Source organism: Balaenoptera acutorostrata, chromosome 16 (genome assembly GCF_949987535.1).
Source record: "Balaenoptera acutorostrata chromosome 16, mBalAcu1.1, whole genome shotgun sequence".
NCBI classification, from domain to species: Eukaryota; Metazoa; Chordata; class Mammalia; order Artiodactyla; family Balaenopteridae; genus Balaenoptera; species Balaenoptera acutorostrata.
The window spans coordinates 3,015,948-3,038,359 of record NC_080079.1 but is presented as its reverse complement, the minus strand read 5'-3'; the positions used below and the strand labels follow the sequence as shown (position 1 = coordinate 3,038,359).

General features: G+C 50.5%; 1 protein-coding gene across 2 annotated transcripts in view; it reads left to right on the top strand.

Annotated features, from left to right (window-relative positions):
- Positions 1–22,412, top strand: part of MGMT (O-6-methylguanine-DNA methyltransferase) — a 295,436-nt gene that overhangs the window by 227,914 nt on the left and 45,110 nt on the right. For both annotated transcript variants that reach the window (XM_007173304.2, XM_057530590.1), the window contains exon 3: positions 21,603–21,763. In XM_007173304.2, the coding sequence (XP_007173366.2) occupies positions 21,603–21,763 (161 nt within the window). The remainder of the gene's footprint in view (positions 1–21,602; positions 21,764–22,412) is intronic.

Genomic DNA, 22,412 nt, shown 5'->3' with positions numbered 1-22,412 from the left:
GGGTTTGAAGGGTGTGATGACGGGGGACCCAGGAAGAAGTGAGGAAGTGGCTGCAGGCGGCTGCTGGGGTCTCCTGCACACCCGATGTGGGCGGAGCCGGGGGCATTTCTCTGAGGATCTGCCTCCTGAGAAGGAAGGTGTGACTAAATGTGGACCTGCCCGAGGCATGCAGCTTCCTCCCCTCCTTGCTTGGCTGGTAGAGGAAGTTGTGGGCTGCCCGAGGGACGGCTGTATTTTCCTCATCTTTCCATCCACTTTTCCACTGGTATAGTGAGCCGCAGATAATAGTACATACTCGACACCTTGACGCCTGTTTACACACTGAAAATAGTGACACCATTGCGCTTGAAAGCAATGAGGAAGAGAACCGTTGACTTGGAAGAGGGAGGGTTTGTTCAAACATCAGCCTCAAGGAGCATCCCTCATTTCCTCGTAGCTGGGGAGTGCACCGGTCATGTGTTACGTGGTTTTGCGGGGGGGTTTTGTTTTTTGGGGTTTTTTTTGTTTGGTTTTTTTCAGAAGAAACATCTGTTTCTTTTTGATCCTTTGTTTCTTAATATCTTCAACAGAGTCACCCGTTTCTAGTGTATGTATTTTATTTCATTTTTTTCCCCATGAAATATTTCAATGAAAATGGCAAGCCAGATAGTTTGCAGTTTTTCGAAGCCTAGGAGTTGAGCTCTAGACCCAACTGCTGCTAGAGTTTCTGGTTTGATTCTTGGAAACTGGAGTTAGTTTTCTAATCACATGCGTACTGATTGGCAGGAAGATGTTCAGTCCTAATATACTAGGAGTGAGGGGGACATGGGGACCAAGAAGAGGACAGCTGCTCAAGAGTTAATATTTATCTTCAGTTCTGACTTGTTTAAGTCTTTAAAATGTTTAAAGAGGAAAGCGGAATGGTGGAGCAGGTCTGTTGATTAACACAAACATACGCCCCCTTTTCTGTGCTCTTTTTTGTCTGTTTTCCTGGATGGTTAGGCCAGCTCTTCTGAAGACATTGTGCACCCAGGCAGAGGGTCATTTCTCTGGGAAGAGCTGGGAAGACTCTTAGCTGAGCCCTGATCACACGCCGATCAATCCAGCCGAGAGTCGACAAGCGTGCTCTCAGTTGCCTTGTGCTGTGTGCACGACTTCAGATCCTTGGCTTCCAGTGATTTCTGTGCTGGACCAGCAATGCCCAGGAGAGAAGAGATGATGATAGGTCAGATAAATCTGAAACAGCATAATATTTGATTGGTCATACAGAGTACAGATGTAGGAGTACTAAAACTGAGTCTCTCTGAAAGTGGTGAACTCATCCAGATAGGTCTTAAATCCATGAAAGTCTATTGAATCTTGGGCTCTGGGTGGAACCAAAAGCTGAAAAACATGAAATTCCCCTTCTGTGCCTTGGATCTGGTTCAGAAAACTGTTTCTTAGATTTTCAAGTTTTGATCAAAACAAAGACATGCAGTAGAAACACAGTTTAAAACTTGGCAAGTTTGTATCATGTATTTGCATGTGTCTTAACCAGTTTGGCTTAAGAAGTTCAATTATTATGCCTTCTAGAGAATGCATGATAAAGTTGATGGAAAACACAAAAGAATCTTAGCAGGAGTACAATAAGGCAATAGAATATATCAAAAGTCGTTATATTTACTCAAAGTAAATCCTAAATCACTTTCCAGTACATTCAGTACCATCTCTTTGCCCTGACTTTCCCTTATCTTGAAATTTTCCCTTACTCATTAACAATTCACCAAATGTTATGAGTGTTTCACAAAAGGCACTGAAGTGTCAGCTGCTATGAGTGATACAGAGATGCCCGAACATGTGGGTGTGTCTGTGGAAGTCATCAGACCAGTCCACGAAGACCTGAAGACCTGACAGCTTGGGAAGCCAGGCGCGGAGTGTGCAAAGGTGGAGGGTGGTCTGAGAGGGGCTTGTGGACACAGGAGAGCCAGAGCGGCCCCTGCCCGCAGGAGCTGTTCCCTGGGCCGCGGTCAGCTCCAGGCGCGGGGACTGGAGGGGGAAGGCCCAGCACAGAACGGGGAAGGGCAGCGGCCAGATTGGCTGGAGCTCAGGGTTCCCCCAGGGGAGGACCTGAGTCAGGGCCAGGCTGCGAGGGCCTTGACCAACACCAGATGCGCAGTTTGGATTTGATTGTGTTTGCGTGATGAGGAGTCAGGAAGGACCGTGAGCGGGGTGGCGGCGAGCACCAGGCAGGGTTTGGGGACGGTTTATCTGACTTCGGCAGGTTCTCTGGGTGGGAGCCGAGTGTGGAGAAGCCAGTTCGGAGGCTGCGGTCGTTGTCCAGGATGCGGTGGGAACTGAGTGTGGTGGTGACAGGAGGGAGAGGAGACAAGAGCCGTGTGTCCAGGGGTTTCCAGCCTGGTGGCAGTAGGAAAATCAGAAAGTGTTACGGGCTGAGGGAGGACGCTGGGAGAGGGGGAGCCGATGAAGCGAGGGGCGGAGGGCCCAGGAGAAGGGGCAGCGCTGAGAGGGACGCCTGGACCTCGGGCGCCAAGGCCGGAGCGCCCGAGGGCGGGTGCTGGCTCTGGCTCTGATCGTGGGAGCGCACGGCGGCCTTGGAGGGGACAGTTTTCACGGCTGCGGTTCTCAGGCGAGATGGTGGAGGAGGGAGCAGAGAAGTGTGAGAACCAAAGGGAGGCGGGTCACGAAGCACAGGCCGAGGGCCTGGAGGGGCTCGGGGAGCTCTCGTCCAGGGGAGGCCCCCCGGAGCGTCGGGTCAGGGGCTGGTGCGCACCGGGAGAGAGGGCAGGGCCTGTGCTTCTCCCAGGTTGTGGAAGGATCTCCCCCGAGGCCGTGTTTGTTCCTGTGCCGTTGTGGTTGAAGGCGCCGCACCAGGCTCGAGAGGCCAGCGCTCAGCTCAGGCCAGGCTTGGGGCGTTTGTCGCTGCTCTTCCGCTTCTCAGCCGTGTGGCGGGGCTGCTGTTAATCCGTTCAGCACTGGTTTCTGCATCAGTAAAACCGGAATCCAGATCTCACCTCGTATCTTGTGATGAGGGCGAAACGGGGTTAGCGCAGGCCGAGCGCCGAGCACGGTGCCCAGTACGCAGCCAGCGCTCAGCAGACGTCAGCCGCGGTGCCAGCAACCTCTGCCTCCCCACCCAGACCGGCAGCCCAGAGATCCACACGGGCCGGCTAGCTGGACGTAGAGCTCACAGAGGGGACCCCACTTAGCTAGGGGTCGAATTAGGGTTTGAAGAGGGATTTGAGCCTGGAGGCACTACAGGTGGGAGGAGCGGTGTGGCGAGGTTGGGATCCACCTGCAGAGACTGAGCAAAGGCGCGGCAGCTCCGGTCGACGTGTGTAGGCCAGGGTCCGCCCGCACCTTGTGTGCAGGGCCAGGCGGTTTGCATCTTCGGCCGCGCGGCCGACTGCCTCTGCCGCAGCTCTGCTCTTGTGCAGGTGGAGAAACGGGCCTGGCTGGGCTCCGATACAGCCTCCCTGACCGGAGTAGCCGTGGGAGCCGTGCCGACCACGGGGATCTTGAAAATTCTACATGGGGCCAAATGTGAGCCCAGTGATGGCTCCAAGTGCCGGGTGACTGCTGGCAAGGAGGTGCTGTGGAGAGCAGCTGCTGTACCGGCCCAGCATGAACGTGGGGTCGAGGGCCTGAGCTGAGGGCCTACGGTGGACGGACCCGTAGCGTTACATTCTGAGCGTGAAAATGTCCAGGAGCGGCTAAACTGTGATGTTAGTTCATGTGTAAATGGAGATGGTCTCTCCTGAGGGAACGTTGGGGATCCCAGATTTCCTTGTTGCTGTCCGCCCGTTGTTCCCAGTATGGCAGTGATGCAGCACCCCGGTAGGTTATCTGGAGTGAACCGGCTCTGGCAAAGCGAGCAGGAGTAAGTTTCACCCAGTCTTCACTGCACAGAAATAAATAAAGGTAACCGCAAGGCAGTATCCACATGCCGGTGAAAAGCAGAGTTTCCTGTAACATCTAGTTTCTCATAGATTATTTTTGTACCTGCACCACTCCGCTGGTCTCCTAGCAGACTTAGGAGGAGAAGGGAGGATGGGGGCAAGCACAGAGCAGCCCTGGTCTTGACCCTGCTCCTCTGGGGGGTGGGGCGGGGGGAAGGTGCTCCCCTTCCAGGGAATCTGTGAGTTCATGAGATGTTTACATTTATGCTTTCATTGCAGTTAAAATCTTTACGAATAAACATCTCACTGTTTATAAAGCTGAAATGCTGCTTCTGTAGTATTTCACAATTGAAAGACATTTTCACATCACAAGACTTTCCTTTTTTAAGTTAACTGTTTCGCAAACCACAGTTTTCTTGAGCATCTGAGACTCCTTTTCAAAGGGTCTCAAAATTACTCAAGCCTGAGACATACCGAAGCCAGAGAGAATTGAAGTGGGACTGGGGCGCTAGGGCCTTTGGGGGCAGCGTCCTCACCAGAGCCGCCGTCAGCGGTGAGGGAGGCCCGGGCCAGGGAGAGGGCTGAGGACTGGGGAGCGGAGAAGAGAAGAGAGACTCCGGAGCGGGGACGGTTCCTTGTGATCCTGGTTGGCACAAGGCCGTGGCCCAGGGCCCACAGTCTGACCTTGGGGACTGGGTGGTCCCTGTGGGGCGCAGGGAGAGGACGTGCTGGGGGGAGGGGAGGGGCGCACGGGACCTGCAGGCTCCCGCCTGAACCATCTCGGCTCTTTCTCCCCCCCACCCCACCCCCCGCTCTTCTCAAGCTCGAGGTGATGGCTGCAGGGGTCATATCAAGGCTTGGCACGCTCGGAGGTGCTGTCGGCTGGCTGCGGGGTGTGCACACAGGGCCTCTTCCCTTGTCCTGGCTGTCAGAGAACACCTGTACATAAACGCTGCCTGTTTTTTGCTGCAAACCCTGTGACACCCCCTCCCTCTTCCCCTGGGAGGGCTGTGGACCGGGTCCAGGCACAGAGCTCATGGTCCACAGACCCGCCTGCCTGCAAGTGTGACAGCCCCCAGAGGCCTGTATTGATTTTTAAGAGGAGGAAAAAGGCATATAAAATTGGACTTTCCAACCTGCTTTGAGTAGAAATTGGTGCTTCCTAAAGGGAATGTTAATTGGCTGGCTTTGCAGCTGAAGTGTTTCCTACCCGTCCTTCCTCCTCACTCTCCGCCCGGCCTCTGCGCATTCTTTTCAGGCCTCGCCCCGCCCCGGTTACACTACTTCCTGCCCTTGAACATAATTGGGTTCTTTGCTGGTAGACCTGTGATTGGAAGACCTCAGGGTGTTGCTAAACTCGGTTTGAGCACCCTGGAAGGAAGACAAAAGATGCTGGGAGAGGCGCCAGCTCGAGGAAGAAAGGGCGGTGGGCAATGGCATCTGTGCTCTGTGTTCAGAATGATATCATCCTTCAAGTTGACAATCCCGATTTCCAGTGCCAGTGACAATGCTTGTTGAAGAAGTACAAATGTTTTCTGCTTCTTGTAATCTATCTTGCAAATATTAGTATTCTGGAAGAAGGATTTATTTTAATAATGTGAGTTTTAGTTTTTTTTCTGTAGTTAATGTTGTTTTATTACTCTGCGTCCTTGCCAGGAAGCTCATTTTAAGAGTTTTCAATTCAAAATTAAATATGACCTCAGAGTTTTAAAATACAATTACATTAACTGTCCATTTAATAGTTGCTTAAGATTTTTTTGGCCACTAATGTATAGTCAATATGCTTGTCTGATATTAAATACGGTGTTTCCAGCTATGCTCACCAGCTAACGTGCTCCAGCTGCAACAATAAACAGGCGAAGCAAAGGCCTTCTGAGAAAGGAGCTACAGAAAGTTGTTCCCAGATGAAACTGCAGTATTGTCTTATATCATAAGCTATGCTTTTCTTTTAAAACTTCACTGTGTTTGATAATAGGGAACTATCTATTATTTATTTAGAACTGTACAAACCAGTGTACTCGACAGGTAATTTAGTGGCAGGATTATTTATTAATAAGCTCAGTACTCAAGTTAATGGGACTAAACCCCATGGAGGTCAGTCGCCATGTAATACATGCCTTTTGGAAAGAAAAGAGTAGTGTCTTCAGGACATTTAGTTATTATTTTAGCATTTAAATTAATACATATTCCCTTACTGAGATGAAAAATCATTTTTTTTTTCTGAACCGCATCATGACAAAGTAGACTTGAAGCCGTGTGAAGAGACCAGTTTTCGAAACTACATTGGGGTGGGCAGTACGTTTTTAGCCCTGTTACTACCAAAGGTGTTATTTCTCCTTTGTGGGCTCACTGGACAAGGGAAGCCATTCCCTCACAAAGATAACGAATCAAAAACTGCTTGAGCACATGAAAGGATGCTCAACATCACTAATCATTAGAGAAAATGCAAATCAAAACTACAGTGAGGTATCACCTCACACCAGTCAGAATGGCCATCATCAAAAAATCTACAAACAAGTGCTGGAGAGGGTGTGGAGAAAAGGGAACCCTCTTGCACTGTTGGTGGGAATGTAAATTGATACAGCCACTATGGAGAACAGTATGGAGGTTCCTTAAAAAACTAAAAATAGAACTACCATACGACCCAGCAGTCCCACTACTGGGCATATACCCTGAGAAAACCATAATTCAAAAAGACACATGCGCCCCAATGTTCATCGCAGCTCTATTTACAACAGCCAGGACATGGAAGCAACCTCAGTGTCCATCGACAGATGACTGGATAAAGAAGATGTGGCACATATATACAATGGAATATTACTCAGCCGTAAAAAGAAACGAAATTGAGTTATTTGTAGTGAGGTGGATGGACCTAGAGTGTGTCCTACAGAGTGAAGTAAGTCAGAAAGAGAAAAACAAATACCATATGCTAACACACATATATGGAATCTAAAAAAAAAAAAAAAACAAGAAGTTGTCCTGAAGAACCAAGGGGCAGGACAGGAATAAAGGCGCAGATGCAGAGAATGGACTTGAGGCCACGGGGAGGGGGAAGGGAAAGCTGGGACGAAGTGAGAGAGTGGCATGGACATATGTACACTACCAAATGTAAAATAGATAGCTAGTGGGAAGCAGCCGCATAGCACAGGGAGATCAGCTCGGTGCTTTGTGACCACCTAGAGGGGTGGGATAGGGAGGGTGGGAGGGAGACGCAAGAGGGAAGAGATATGGGGATATATGTATACATATAGCTGATTCACTTTGTTACACAGCAGAAACTAACACACCATTGTAAAGCAATTATACTCCAATAAAGATGTTAAAAAACCACTTGCGGTGGGCGACGGCGGCATGGTGGGTGAGGGGCTCAGAGCAGCGGCTGCGCTTCCCCGGCCCCGGCTCGGCCCCCTTCCCTGTCACGCGCTCTGCCTCTGAGATTCCCTGCCCCTTGGCGCAGCACACATCCCAGAACTCCCGGGGGGCCTGGGAGGGGCGCGCGTGTCCCTGCTTCCTGCTCCTGGTCGGACGGGTTTCCTCCACCGCGGACGGGAAAGCAGAGCCTGCGGGAACGTCTGCTGGGCCCTCTGTGTGCCGCGGGGGTGGTTGGGGGTTTTTTCCCACCGGGACCTCTCCCCACCTCCTTGTGGAGGCCTGGGAAACCTAAAGGAGAAACGGGTGCAGCGTGATCAGCTTTGACACCTGTGTGGAAGGGGGGGCGGGCGGTCGCCGGGGCTCAGCAGGCTGATGTGCGGTCGTGGAATGAAGAGAAGGCTCAAGTATTGGCTGTTTAAATTCATTTTTCTTTGGTTTCATCTCAGTATGCGATTGATTGCCTTATATCTGGAGTGGAAATGGAAGAGCCACTTAGTTTTATGTCTTCGAATCTGAAACACTTCCAGGTTTTGACTGTGGAGTCCTGTCAAACTGAGCAAAATCGGAAGTGAGGCCTGTTCCCTGGGCTTTAGCAGACTTTGTTACTCGGCAGTCCGCTACACAATCTGAAAAGGCAGAGCAATGTGGCTTTCACTGCTCAGAAAATCTTTGTGGCTTCCCCCGCCGCCACCAAGGGGAATGGTTTTCAGCAAATTCATTGGAAAAACGGAATCTGAAATGCAGGTGTTTTTCAGTGCACGTGCTGTGGTGGCACCGCTGCATCTTGTTTGCACATCCGTTCAGGAGGCCGGTACGGAGCTTGGGCGCCGGGGCTCGAGGCAGAGTCGGGGCCAGCCCCATGGCAGCGCAGGGCCTTCACTCAGACACGCGCAGCAGCCTTGGAGGAGAGCTCGTCCGACTCCTCCGTGCAGCCCAGGCCCACTCCTGCCTTAGCACAGGGCCTGCTTTGCTGGTTTGCCAGACCACCTGGGACGGTGCCCTGATCACACTGGGCTTTGCTTCTGGAGAATGAGGATGGGGGGTGATGGGCTGGGAACATTCTAAGACTTAGGCCTCTTACCTGTGTAAAGGAACACTGTGTGTTGTGTGGACTGGTCATTGAGGCATTTAAACAGAAGCATGGCCTTCCTTTAAGGGTGAGGAGCAGTAATGCCAGTGGCCACTGTCTACGAGCCTGAGACCCTACTGTGTGGGCACCTAGTGTCTCTTCTTGGAAGCATCTAGAATATAACAGAACTAGATTCAACACTCAGATCCCCATTGTCTTTGAATGATAGGGCAGTGAGCCTAGATTGTAGTCCTGGGGATCAGGAAGAAGTTAACAGAAGTTACCTAAAAATAAGAGAATAAATCCAAATGCTATCTAGTGCATATGCTATCAAGAATAGAGCATGTGAACGTATGGGCTTGTCATGATTAGAGGGACCATTTGTTTCCATTTCAGAGAGATGAGCAAGAGTACTTCGATTCCATGGAGATGGTCCAGATTAAGGTCTTTGGAATCAAACAGACTTTAATTCAAATCCTGGTTCCATCCCTTACGCGTTGATTAGTTGTTATGACATAACCTCTGGGCCTCAGTTTCCTCTTCTAGAACACAGAGATCATAATGCCTCCTCAGGGGTTATTGGGACAGACAAACATAGAACAGTCTTTAATTCTGTGCGTGGCACATGTTAGGCAGTCAGTAAATAGCAGCTACGAAATTTTACACAAGGGTTTACCTTGAGCATCTCCGTACGGTTGATCCTCAACTCAGTGGCTCCATCCTTGCCAGAGTGCCGTGTTGTGTAACGACGGTGTGAGGCTGCACAATACCTGTGTGTTGTGTAACGACGGTGTGATGCTGCGCAATACCTATGTGTTGTGTAACGACAGTGTGATGCTGAGCAATACCTGTGTGTTGTGTAACGACAGTGTGACGCTGAGCAATACCTATGTGTTGTGTAACGACGGGTTGACGCTGAGCAATACCTGTGTGTTGTATAGCGACGGGTTGACGCTGAGCAATACCTCTGTCGTGTAGCGACGGTGTGACGCTGAGCAATACCTGTGTGTCGTGTAGCGACGGTGTGACGCTGAGCAATACCTGTGTGTCGTGTAGCGACGGTGTGACGCTGAGCAATACCTGTGTGTCGTGTAGCGACGGTGTGACGCTGAGCGATACCTGTGTGTCGTGTAGCGACGGTGTGACGCTGAGCGATACCTGTGTGTTGTGTAACGACGATGTGACGCTGAGCCATACCTACGTGTTGTGTAACGAAGGTGTGACGCTGAGCGATACCTGTGTGTTGTGTAGCGACGGTGTGACGCTGAGCGATACCTGTGTGTTGTGTAGCGACGGGGTGACGCTGAGCGATACCTGTGTGTTGTGTAACGACGGTGTGACGCGCAATACCTGTGTGTTGTGTAACGACGGTGTGACGCTGAGCAATACCTATGTGTTGTATAGCGACGGTGTGACGCTGAACAATACCTATGTGTTGTGTAGCGACGGTGTGATGCTGAGCAATACCTATGTGCTGTTTAGCGAAGGTGTGGTGCTGAGCAATACCTGTGTGTTGTGTAACGATGGTGTGACGCTGAGCAATACCTGTGTGTTGTGTAACGACGGTGTGACGCTGAGCAATACCTGTGTGTTGTGTAACGACGGTGTGACGCTGAGCAATACCTGTGTGTTGTGTAGCGAAGGTGTGGTGCTGAGCAATACCTGTGTGCTGTATAGCGAAGGTGTGATGCTGAGCAATACCTATGTGTTGTGTAACGAAGGTGTGATGCTGAGCAATACCTATGTGTTGTGTAACGACGGTGTGAGGCTGCACAATACCTGTGTGTTGTGTAACGACGGTGTGATGCTGCGCAATACCTATGTGTTGTGTAACGACAGTGTGATGCTGAGCAATACCTGTGTGTTGTGTAACGACAGTGTGACGCTGAGCAATACCTATGTGTTGTGTAACGACGGATTGACGCTGAGCAATACCTGTGTGTTGTATAGCGACGGGTTGACGCTGAGCAATACCTCTGTGTCGTGTAGCGACGGGTTGACGCTGAGCAATACCTCTGTGTCGTGTAGCGACGGTGTGACGCTGAGCAATACCTGTGTGTCGTGTAGCGACGGTGTGACGCTGAGCGATACCTGTGTGTCGTGTAGCGACGGTGTGACGCTGAGCGATACCTGTGTGTCGTGTAGCGACGGTGTGACGCTGAGCGATACCTGTGTGTCGTGTAACGAAGGTGTGATGCTGAGCGATACCTGTGTGTTGTGTAACGACGATGTGATGCTGAGCCATACCTACGTGTTGTGTAACGAAGGTGTGACGCTGAGCGATACCTGTGTGTTGTGTAGCGACGGTGTGACGCTGAGCGATACCTGTGTGTTGTGTAGCGACGGGGTGACGCTGAGCGATACCTGTGTGTTGTGTAACGACGGTGTGACGCGCAATACCTGTGTGTTGTGTAACGACGGTGTGACGCTGAGCAATACCTATGTGTTGTATAGCGACGGTGTGACGCTGAACAATACCTATGTGTTGTGTAGCGACGGTGTGATGCTGAGCAATACCTATGTGCTGTTTAGCGAAGGTGTGGTGCTGAGCAATACCTGTGTGTTGTGTAACGACGGTGTGACGCTGAGCAATACCTGTGTGTTGTGTAACGACGGTGTGACGCTGAGCAATACCTGTGTGTTGTGTAACGACGGTGTGACGCTGAGCAATACCTGTGTGTTGTGTAGCGAAGGTGTGGTGCTGAGCAATACCTGTGTGCTGTATAGCGAAGGTGTGATGCTGAGCAATACCTATGTGTTGTGTAACGAAGGTGTGATGCTGAGCAATACCTATGTGTTGTGTAACGAAGGTGTGATGCTGAGCAATACCTGTGTGTTGTGTAACGAAGGTGTGATGCTGAGCAATACCTGTGTGCTGTATAGCGAAGGTGTGGTGCAGAGCAATACCTGTGTGCTGTATAGCGAAGGTGTGGTGCTGAGCAATACCTGTGTGCTGTATAGCGAAGGTGTGGTGCTGAGCAATACCTGTGTGTTGTATAGCGAAGGTGTGGTGCTGAGCAATACCTGTGTGTTGTATAGCGAAGGTGTGGTGCTGAGCAATACCTGTGTGTTGTATAGCGAAGGTGTGGTGCTGAGCAATACCTGTGTGTTGTATAGCGAAGGTGTGGTGCTGAGCAATACCTGTGTGCTGTATAGCGAAGGTGTGGTGCAGAGCAATACCTGTGTGCTGTATAGCGAAGGTGTGATGCTGAGCAATACCTGTGTGTTGTGTAACGAAGGTGTGATGCTGAGCAATACCTGTGTGTTGTGTAACGAAGGTGTGATGCTGAGCAATACCTGTGTGTTGTGTAACAAAGGTGTGATGCTGAGCAATACCTGTGTGTTGTGTAACGAAGGTGTGATGCTGAGCCATACCTACGTGTTGTATAACGAAGGTGTGATGCTGAGCCATACCTACGTGTTGTATAGCGAAGGTGTGATGCTGAGCAATACCTATGTGTTGTATAGCGAAGGTGTGATGCTGAACAATACCTGTGTGTTGTATAACGAAGGTGTGATGCTGAGCCATACCTACGTGCTGTATAACGAAGGTGTGATGCTGAGCCATACCTGTGTGCTGTGTAACGAAGGTGTGGTGCTGAGCAATACCTGTGTGTTGTATAGCGAAGGTGTGATGCTGAGCAATAACTACGTGTTGTATAGCGAAGGTGTGGTGCTGAGCAATACCTACGTGTTGTATAGCGAAGGTGTGATGCTGAGCAATACCTATGTGTTGTATAGCGAAGGTGTGATGCTGAGCAATACCTATGTGTTGTATAGCGAAGGTGTGATGCTGAGCAATAACTATGTGTTGTATAGCGAAGGTGTGATGCTGAGCAATACCTACGTGTTGTATAACGAAGGTGTGATGCTGAGCAATACCTATGGCTGACCTCGACTGTGCTGTTGAGAGAGAAAGTCAGGATATGAATTGCATGATAGAAAACCAGTCATCTTTTACCCATCTGACTACGTGCCCTGAGATGTCCCATCCTCGTGCTATTTACTTTTTCTCTTAGCACTTGTTGTAGAGAGCAGAGGCCCTCTGACTGATGTTTCAGTTTGTCTGTGTCCCTAAAATCCTCTGTCCCAGAGCAGGCCCTTTTCTTCTCTTTCCTTAGGTGTCCGTGCATGACTTTGCTGGCAGGAGCACCCTGTAGCACGTAATGACCTTCCACACTGTCGTCCTCTCCTGGGGCACAGGCACTGGTTTCCTCACCTTGGCCAGGGACCCCTCTCTGCCTCTCCCAAGCCCACAGTGGCGCACGGCCTACGCAGAGCAGAGCAAGGCCACACAGAGTCTTTGAGGGCATCAGAGGGGCAGCCGTGGAGGGTGTACAGGTTGGCCTGGCAGAGCGAGACCTGACTGTAGAGGAGGCTCGCAACAGGTGACCACAGCTCGGGGCCACATGCATGGCAGTGTTAGCTTGAAAGACGCTCTCGGTTGACCAGATGCCCCACTTGAAATCTGCATCCAAAGATGAGACATTTGTAATTCTTATTCGTGGACTGATTTCTTCTGTGTTCTTCTTTTCTGGGAGAAGGGAGCAGAATGGTTGAATAATGCGAAGTTACCTAACCCCAGAATCCTTTGGGAAAAAGTACTCTTGAGGGAGTATCAAGAATTTGATGAGACTGATGGAATGACTCTTTAAACATTTCATGTTTTTACAGATAGTTTTCAACAAATGAACGAAATTCTTGACAAAATTGTAATAAATCTGCTTAAGCAGCAATATGATTAGGGCTTTCTATTCCATTTTTATGTTAGCTGTTATTTCTTTTTAAAACTATTTCATTGCCAACATGTAAGCGTTTTACTTGTTAGAAGCTAAGTTAAGCTGGGAAAGAGGAATATACCTCTCATATGTGTGTGAAACGTTAAAAAAGCTTCTTTGTTCACTGCTTCAGTGGTGAAAGTAAATGCAACATAGACATAAGGCTATTTGAACTCTTTATTTGCCACATTTACAATATTAATAACAGCATTTCTAGAAGTTGTCACATCAAGTAAAAGATCTTCATTCCAGGCTGTCTTTTGGGGCCAAATGGAGACTGCATGCATGCATTTAATAAATTGTAGTCTCAAGTAGTCATTTTTGTAAATAATTAGTTTCAGTGAAAGAATAAGTTAGCATATTGTATGCATCTAATGTTGCAAATGTACATACAGCAAACTTTGCTATTAATCAACAGTCAAGCACTGCAAGTGGGGTCTCATACATAATGAATTGTGCTTAAACCTCATGGGTTTCTTGATAGAAAAATAAAAGAAAACACAAGTGTAGTAAGCTTTTGAATAAAATTTAACTCGATTGCTCTGCATCCTGTAATTGTTTTGGAATCATTAGGGACCTGATAATTCATCTATAGTTTTGGGGTGTTTTTATCTTCATCTGTCAAATAGTAGAGATTTTTAATGATATGTTAAAGTGTTGATAAAATACGGTTTTCCTTTTAACAACTTGAACATTTAGGGGAGAAAGTAGATAGGCTTTTGTAAGGCATTCTTGTCTGCCAAGTATACTGTTTAAGTTGTCTCTTAAAAATATATTTTATTATTGCTGATGTATTTTAAAGAAGCAATTATTTTAAAAAAAGAACAAACATACGGTTCTTATGACATGTACCTTATATGGGGAGGAGCTGAAAATTTACATACAGTTTTCTCTGTGTTCTTGGTGGGTGTTTTAAAGTACCACAGCGAATCCCTCTGTAGTCTTGCTTGGGTTCTGACATGAATTTGAGCCCCAGATTTTGAGGGCTTAGGATGCCCATTAAAAGCTGATACCCAGTTTAAACAACGTACCTATGGCCACCCTGACAGTGAGTAAACTGGGGCCCAGTTAAACTTTAAACTGCCTCTTCCTCCTCCTCTCACTGACCTTGGGACACGAGCCATTGGTGGCCTGTGATAGGATCCTAACTGTAGAGTTCGCTTACGGGGGAGGGTGTGATTGTGGTGTGGAAGGCATAAAGGCAAGGAGCAGGATTTATGTTCCTCTCGTTACGAACCACACAGTAAAACCTCAGTAAGGATCTGCCGGGCTGACCCTCGGAACTCCAGCTCACCCTCCTGTCGACTTCCCTGGAAGCTGGGAGTGTGCCGCCTTCGGCCTCTACTCCCTTTTGTATGTTCCTTTTGTACAGAAATGTCTTTGAAAACAGACACTAAAACCAAACCCATGAAAGTCAGTTAGTAAACTCATGTGTTACAAGTAGTAGGAGCTCTTGTCTCAGAGAATTAAAATCTACATATTATGTCTGTCCTTTTTATATAGACTCAGGTATGTTGCTGATACTTCATGCATGTTTATTAGTGTTCTCCCTTTTTTTCACAGTTGGGCACATGTTGCTCTCAGGGTTGTGTGGGAAATCAGCACGCTAACACATGAATCATTTAGAACAGCACCTGATGAACAGCAAACACTGCTGCCCGCGTTGTCATTAGCAGCAGGGAGGCTCCAGTTGTGTCCATAGATGAACCTCCACTGTCGCGCCCCCTCTTTTTCACCTGTGACTTAGTTGTATCAGCTGAGATCTGTGTTTCTTATTACTGGCATCAGCACCTTCTCCTTTTTCTACTCTGTGTCCTAATATAACTCTAGAATGTTCACACTGCACAAACTCTGTCACAGCCGTGTGGTGTTGTTGCCCAAAGAGCTGCTGGCCACCAGGCAGTGCCACGGAACTGTCACTTTCATTGTTCGTTCATCAGATGGCGATGGCGCGTGAAAGTCCCAGTCAGGCCGGGAAGGGCTCCTTCAGCACAGCCATCAGGAGGGTGGCAGATGTCTGCCTGTTTTACCTTCCCCTTCCCTGCCTGCCCAGTTGGACTCTAAACCCCACGTCGATACTCTTGCCAGTAAGCCACGTACTTAATCGATCCTCAGTAAATGCTTGAATGGAATCAAACCACTAAATTTGGTTGGAATATAGAGTTTAAAGCCTTTATTCAGCCTTCTCATTTAAAAAAAAAAAAAGGACTTTATTGAAAGCAGGTAGCATGATTTATTTGTCTTCAATCCTACCACTGGAAGAAAAGCATCTGAGCTTTAGCAAGAAGGTATAATTAAATGTGGGACACATCCATCAGATGCAAACACGAGAGACTCTACCAGCCTCCACTAACTTGGACATAATTGTGTGTTTACCAGGGCTATCTAGCAAGAGTGTCCACATGATGTTTATAACGTCACCTCAACTGCAGTTTTAAGTTTCTGCGGTGAATGTGCACCTTCCTGAGCCCGTGAGGTGTGGCACCCCACTCTGGAGTTCCGGGGGCCCTTGCCCTCCACACCGAGTCCTGGAAGCCAGAGGAGGCGAGGCTTCTCATCCTCAGGGGGTCTGAGCTGCTGTGCGCGGCCAAGGCTCTGGGCGCTTCTTGACGCTCAGATTGTATTGGAGAGTCCGTGTGCTTCCTTGTGGACTAATCTCCCAGCCTTGCTAAAGGACAACACCTGGGTCACCCTGCCAGATTCCAGAGGGACTCAGAAGAATATGAGTCTTGGCAACTCTTTTCTTAGGTGACCCTCTGGCATCACCAGTTAACGTTCCCCAACGATAAGGCTGGTTCATCCCATGAAGAGAGAGATGCTGGAAAGGTACTGGGGCCACACAGAGAGTCTGGAAGGCACAGCCCTGCCAGTGCGCGGCGTGTTACACAGTCTCCCCGCTGGGTGTAACGAATGGTGCCCGCCAGGTGGGAGGAACTCGGAACTTTGGGCCTGTTTTCTTACATCAAATGGGATTTAAGCCCAAGTGCATGACATCTTTATGATTTTATGATCATTTTAGTGATTCTTTGCTGCCAGTGAAGTCTTGAGGCACCCCAAAATCCACACACCCAAACCTCCTGCCCAGCTGGGTGGGTTAAAGTGTTGAGCACATTCGTCGTGTGGGACAGACCGGAGGGCGCAGAGCTGGGGACGCCCCTCCCACCTTGCGGGCGGCCTGCCAGGCGCGCAGCCATCCTCCATGTGGGGTTAGACCTTGAGCAGCACTTTCTTTTTTTTTTTTTTTTAATTAATTTATTTATGGCTGTGTTGGGTCTTCGTTTCTGTGCGAGGGCTTTCTCTAGCTGTGGCAAGCGGGGGCCACTCTTCATCGCGGTGCGCGGGCCTCTTACCATCGCGGCCTCTCTTGTTGCGGAGCACAGGCTCCAGACGCGCAGGCTCAGCAGTTGTGGCTCACGGGCTTAGTCGCTCCGCGGCATGTGGGATCCTCCCAGACCAGGGCTCGAACCCGTGTCCCCTGCATTGGCAGGCAGACTCTCAACCACTGCACCACCAGGGAATCCCGAGCAGCACTTTCTGATGGCTTCAGCCAGCCTGGCGTCCTTTGCCCGCCACGGCAACTCACCTGCTGCCCAGCGGGTTCCTGGTGCTGCGGCACCTGAGCAGGCAGCCCTGCCCTCGCTAGCCCGGGCCAGCGCTCAGCCTCCCGGGGTGCGGCACACCCTGCGGGAGGCCGGCAGAGCCAGGCAGGGCTTCCTGTGTGCGTGACCCTTGTCCTCAGGGCCATTTCGTTTAAATTTGGCGCGGTCACCTTCTAGTCCTCCGCTTCCCCAGGTGTGATGCTGTCACTCTTCCTTCTCGCTCTCCTCCATGCCAGGGTCTTGAAGTGCAAGCAAGCCTCGTGCAGGTGGGATGGACGGTCTTCCTTTGATACCTTCTGTGCTCATGTATCTAATGCTGTGAAGTCTTGGGTTCTCCTAAGAAATCTAGGTAAGGCATCACTGCCTGCTTTATTAAAAACACTTCAGGGACTTCCCTGGTGGCGCAGTAGTTAAGAACCCACCTGCCAATGCAGGGGACATGGGTTCGAGCCCTGGTCCAACAAGATCCCACATGCCACGGAGCAACTAAGCCCGTGCACCGTAACTACTGAGCCTGCGCTCTAGAGCCCACGAGCCACAACTGCTGAGCCCGTGCGCCACAACTACTGAGCCCGTGCTCCGCAGCAGGAGAAGCCACTGCAGTGAGAAGCCTGCGCACTGCAGCAAAGAGTAGCCCCCGCTCGCCGCAACTAGAGAAAGCCCGTGCGCAGCAACGAAGACCCAACGCAGCCAAAAATAAACAAAATAAATAAATTTTAAAACAACGACAACACCAACCAAAAAAAAAACCACTTCCGAAGTTTGTTCTGGAGCATGTCACCTGCTTTTCTGTGTCCTGATTTGGAATGATGGACAGGTTTATGTCAAAACAAATCTGAAATGCAGTTCAACACCAGAACGTTCTTTCTCCAAGCCCAGGGGGATGGGTCTGGCTGCTTCTCAGGGGTCACGACTCCAGGAGAGCTTCACACAGGGCTCTCCGACATACTGAGGTTCCGGGAGCGTCCCCGAAGGTGGTACACTGTTGCCGTTTGTTCTTACAGGGTCCTTGGGGTTGCCGACAGTTGCATATTTCTTGAAGAAACCCTTAAACCAAACCATGTGTGACTTTATGTTTGCTGTATAAACGTACCCAGGCTCTCCATTGTTACGTTAAAAAGCTCAACAAAGCCAAATTCATTCTCCAGCCACTAGCCAGCCCTCTTGTGCCAAGTTTAAAAACAAAAAACAAAAAAAGCGAAAGGGCTCCAGTGTCACAATATTGGCCTCAGGATTACTCTTTTTTTTAAGATATTTTTGATGTGGACCATTTTTAAAGTCTTTATTGAATTTGTTATGATGTTGCTTCCGTTTTATGTTTTGGTTCTTTGGCCGTGAGGCATGTGGGATCTTAGCTTCCCGACCAGGGATTGAACCCGCGCCCCCTGCACTTTAAGGCGAAGTCTTAACCACTGGACTGCCAGGGAGGTCCCAGGATCACTTTTATTGAGAATGTCCTGGGAGGTCTCGGGGGGATTGCCCCTGATGTCGCGTCTGCACTGGCCCTGCGGATGTCGGGACGGTTTTCTCTCGTCTCTGTCTGCCGCGCTGGCTCTCTGGCTGCTCTCCTGGGGGCCGGGCTCCCACTCAGTGGTGCTTTCCGGAAGCAGTGGCCACAGGCCTGTGCATTTAGTGTTAGGTGAGTTGCTAGGCTCCCAGGGAGACGTGAATGTGGGATTTAAATGAGTGTGGGCCACGGAGCCCATAATTATCGGGGTTTCAGGGTTCGTGGGTAGGAAGCCTGGAGAAACTCCTCCATAATAAGAGCAGCCGTTAGTGACGCTGTGCTACTGTCACACCACAGCTCTTTCAGGGACGAGCAGAGCGAGGTTGGAGGAGAGGGCAGGGCAGAGAATAAATTTCATTTTATTGTAGAAATGGAAATTTGTGTCATGGCTTTAAAAATCTGGTTTTATGTGTGTGTTTAATGCCATTCATTTTAAATGTAGTATCATAAATCCTTACTTCAGAATCAAAGCTGTTTAATTACATTTCACCCATGAATAGTTATCTAATGCCAATAGAGAAAGAGTTAAAAAGGAGAACTACAGAGTAAATCAGAGGTTGAGATCTTTAGCACAAGCATAAAAAATCAATTTAAGATGAATTTTACTACTATAAAAATTCTTCAAGTATCCTTTTAAGAGTGGGACATGCTGGGAAACACAGCTCACATTTCAGTTCCCTTAGCAACCCAGAGGAAACGGCTACCAGCGTGGGCAGCGCCCGGGATGCCCACAGCTCCGTGGCCTTTGTTAGATACCCCTGAGCGAACCAGGGCATCTGAGTAAGAGGTTGTAACTCCCCAAGCAAGCGGGTCACTGGTGGGTACAGAGCCCCCTGCCTCCCAGGTTAAGATGCCTGTCTCCTGGACTGTATGCCCCCCACCCAGGGAGCCCCGTTTGCAGGGTGTGATGGCCGAGAAGGCCCCTCAAGCCCTGGAGACCACCCAGGCCTGTGTGGCACCCGTGTTTGCTGCCCTCCCCCACCAGCACCCCACCCCGCCCGGCTCTGCAGGAGGTGCCCTGCCAAGGTGGCTGGCGCCCCGGTCCTGAGGTGTCCCGGTCCCTCTCCTGCTTCCTGCGTGGGTCAAGGGCGGTGACATCTGCCCCTTAGCTCTGCTCACTCCCGGTTTGAGCAGGTGTCACGCGTGGGCCACTGGGCCACTGCCCTCTCACGGCCCCGCGGTGACGTGTGTGCTCACAGGGCTGCGTGTGCTCTGCTTTGTCCCCTACTTGCTGAGTGAGTAGGGGACAGAGCAAGAGAGTCACTGGGAATTTCTCTCTGACGTGGAAAAATATTTAAGCCAAGCACGGCATAGAAGTTCCCCACCTTTCTGTGGGCAGACGTCCTAATGGGGAGAGCAGTCAGGGCAATGAGAAGATAGTTTCCATCCCCAGAAGTGTCTCCAAGATGCCATTCTGCCACCTGTTCCACTAGACGCTGCTCTCTGCCTGTGGAGTGAGCCCCCATCCTTCAGGGTCTCCTGTTGACCAGACCCTGAAAGGGCCCTGTCAGTTCAGGGCCAACCGAGGGCCCTGTCCATGGGGAGGCCCTCTCCCAGCAACCCCTAGAAGCTGGCAACTTGGAGAAGGCCTGGGCCTGCCCAGTCCAGCTGTGTTGCTGGCAGGATCGCCCAACTGGCCAGCTCTACAGAGCCGGGGTCTCAGTGGTCCCTCTCTCCCTGGTCATCTTGAAGGGTTCATTTCTTCTTTTCCATTCATTCCCTGGTTCTTTCCTTAAGGCCATTCACATTCACATGCTTAGAAAGCCTTCCCTGACCCACCTCTCATTCCATTGTGGAAGAGAGTGGATCCCATCCAAGGAGGCTTATTTCTGGGAAGATCCAAGGACCTCTGGAGATGCTTAGACCTACAGAACACCGTGACTCAGAGACTGAGACCCCAGCACAGGGTTGTTTATGAGATGCTGCTTAAAGGTCTTCAGCTGCTCCCCACTGCTTGCAGGATGAAGTGCACACGTTTCTGAATCTGTAAGGCCCTACACACACTGGCGTGTCTCTCCTCTCGCAGGTGAGGTCAGGCCCGTGTTCCCGGGCGCTTCAGCCACATCCGTCCTACCTGTGCTGGGCCGCGTCGCCAAGCGGGTGTGGCCTCGCATATTCAGTCGGGCCCTCGTAAGGGTGGTGAGTGTACACTGAAGGAGGCGGCCTGTCGGTTGAGGCCTGCGTGACCGCCCTCGGGATGCTGGGGGGAGGCTTTTCCCACCTTCCCCCAAAAGCCTCGAGCTGCAGCCTCTGAGAAGGAGACTAGAGAAAGCCCACCCAGCAGGCTGGAAAGTGCAGGGAAGCCTGCCGTCTGTGCAGGGCCTGGGAGGTCAGGAAGGAATGGCATCTGAAGAAATCTGACTTGGTGCCAGTGCTTTTGTGGCTGTGTCATTCTCAGAAATTAAAAGAAAAGCTGGATCCATCATAAAACTCGGGGGCTCAGAAGCAGCAAAAGTGAACCCTCTCCAGAGGGACGTTTTCTCAGTCCAGCGGAGCACGTTCCCTGAAAATCGGCCCCTGCTGAAGGTGAGAAGTCAACTCCTTGAGGGGGGCCACAGGATCCCCAAACAGAAGGATTAGCACCCCGAGTAGAAGAAACAGTGAGACCATCCGAAGTGAGTCTAAGATGTGTTGGTTTAAACTTACGGAGATAAAAGGGAGCGCAGTGACCACAGTGAATGAACGAGAAGACTCAGAAGAGAACCAGATAGAAGTCCCGGGCACGGAAGTCACGGCGCTGCAACTGAAATGAGACTCGCAGAGGGACCAGCGCGCACAGTAGACTCTCTGAAGCGTGAGACCCAGTGTGAACTCGGAGGGGGTCCCCCGGAAGCCAGCTCAAAGCCACAGAGCACATGTCACCGTGCTGGTCTGTCGTCAAAATGTGGTGGGAAGGATGGGTGCCTGCTGGCCAATTACTTTGAGGGTATCGATATTTCTGGAAAATATTTTTTAAGATGAGTACTTGGTGATTCTACAGATCAAAACTGATGCAGGTGATAGTCTCAGGAAGGGGCAGGCACACTCCCCCTGGAGTTGCTTCCGAGCTTGTCATCCTTGTGCCCTCACATCCCTGCTCTGCAGGGTGACTGCAGACGCTCAGCCCCAAATAGAAGAGCTCAGGAACCCGGTGTCCTTCCTGGGAACTGCCTCTTTCCAGAGATCGTGTCCTCACAGCTGGAGGTGGAAGCGCGGGTGGGATGACCCCGGCCGCGGCCCCCGTCCTCCCGCCGGCACCTTTCTGCCGTCCTGGCGCCCGTTGCACACCTGGGCGAGACGTGCATACCTGCAAGGCAGCTACAGGCTGACCCGTTTAGATGCAGTGGGCGTGTTCTGTTTGCTTCTTAGTCGTGTGGACGCTGGGCCTAGAGGCTGAGTCAGCTCCTGTTATCTCTTTTGCAGCCCCGGGGAGGCCCCCGCTCCTCCCGAGCGGCCCGGAGGTCCAGAGGACGTGACGGAGCCCCTGGTGCAGTGTGCAGCTTGGCTGGGTGCCTATTTCCATGAGCCCGCAGCCCTCGAGGAGCTGCCCGTGCCTGCTCTTCACCATCCCATCTTCCAGCAAGGTCAGTACCTCGGCCGCCTCGCAGTGTTTGGTTCAGGGGGGCTGACCTCCCAGCTCAGGTTACCGACCACACTGACGTGGCGTTTTCGCATCGTCTGGACAGAGGCGGCGTGTGGCCGCACTGAACGGATAGGGGAGCGCAGTCTCCACCCGTTCCAAGTGGTTGTGTTAGTTTTGGCACGTGGTCACGTAATTCTTGGCAAAGGCAATACAAATGATCCATGTAGATCGGCTCCTGACTCTCGCTGGCTGAAAGGTTTACATGGGAACACATCTGAATGGCAGTTAAGTTTTTCAATAAGCTTATTGTGAACTTTATCTGCTTGCCAACAGCACAGAGAACGAGGCTCATGCGTGGACAGCTGGCCACTCCATACACTCGGTCAGTGTGTCTTCTTGAATAAGTTTTCAGTTTAACCCTCAAACTTACCGTCGTTAAATATTGTATTCGCAAGGGACGAATTATTGTAGGGATGAACTTACTGTCTACATGCGGTGTGCTGATGGCACATGAAGTCTGCGATAACCGAAAAACACTTTCCCAGACGTTTCTTCGTAAGCTTTTGTTTGAGGCTTAATTATGGCAACTAAAATCATTCTAGACACATACCAGAGGTTTATTTCGCACAGTGATTTTTTCATGGTCATTT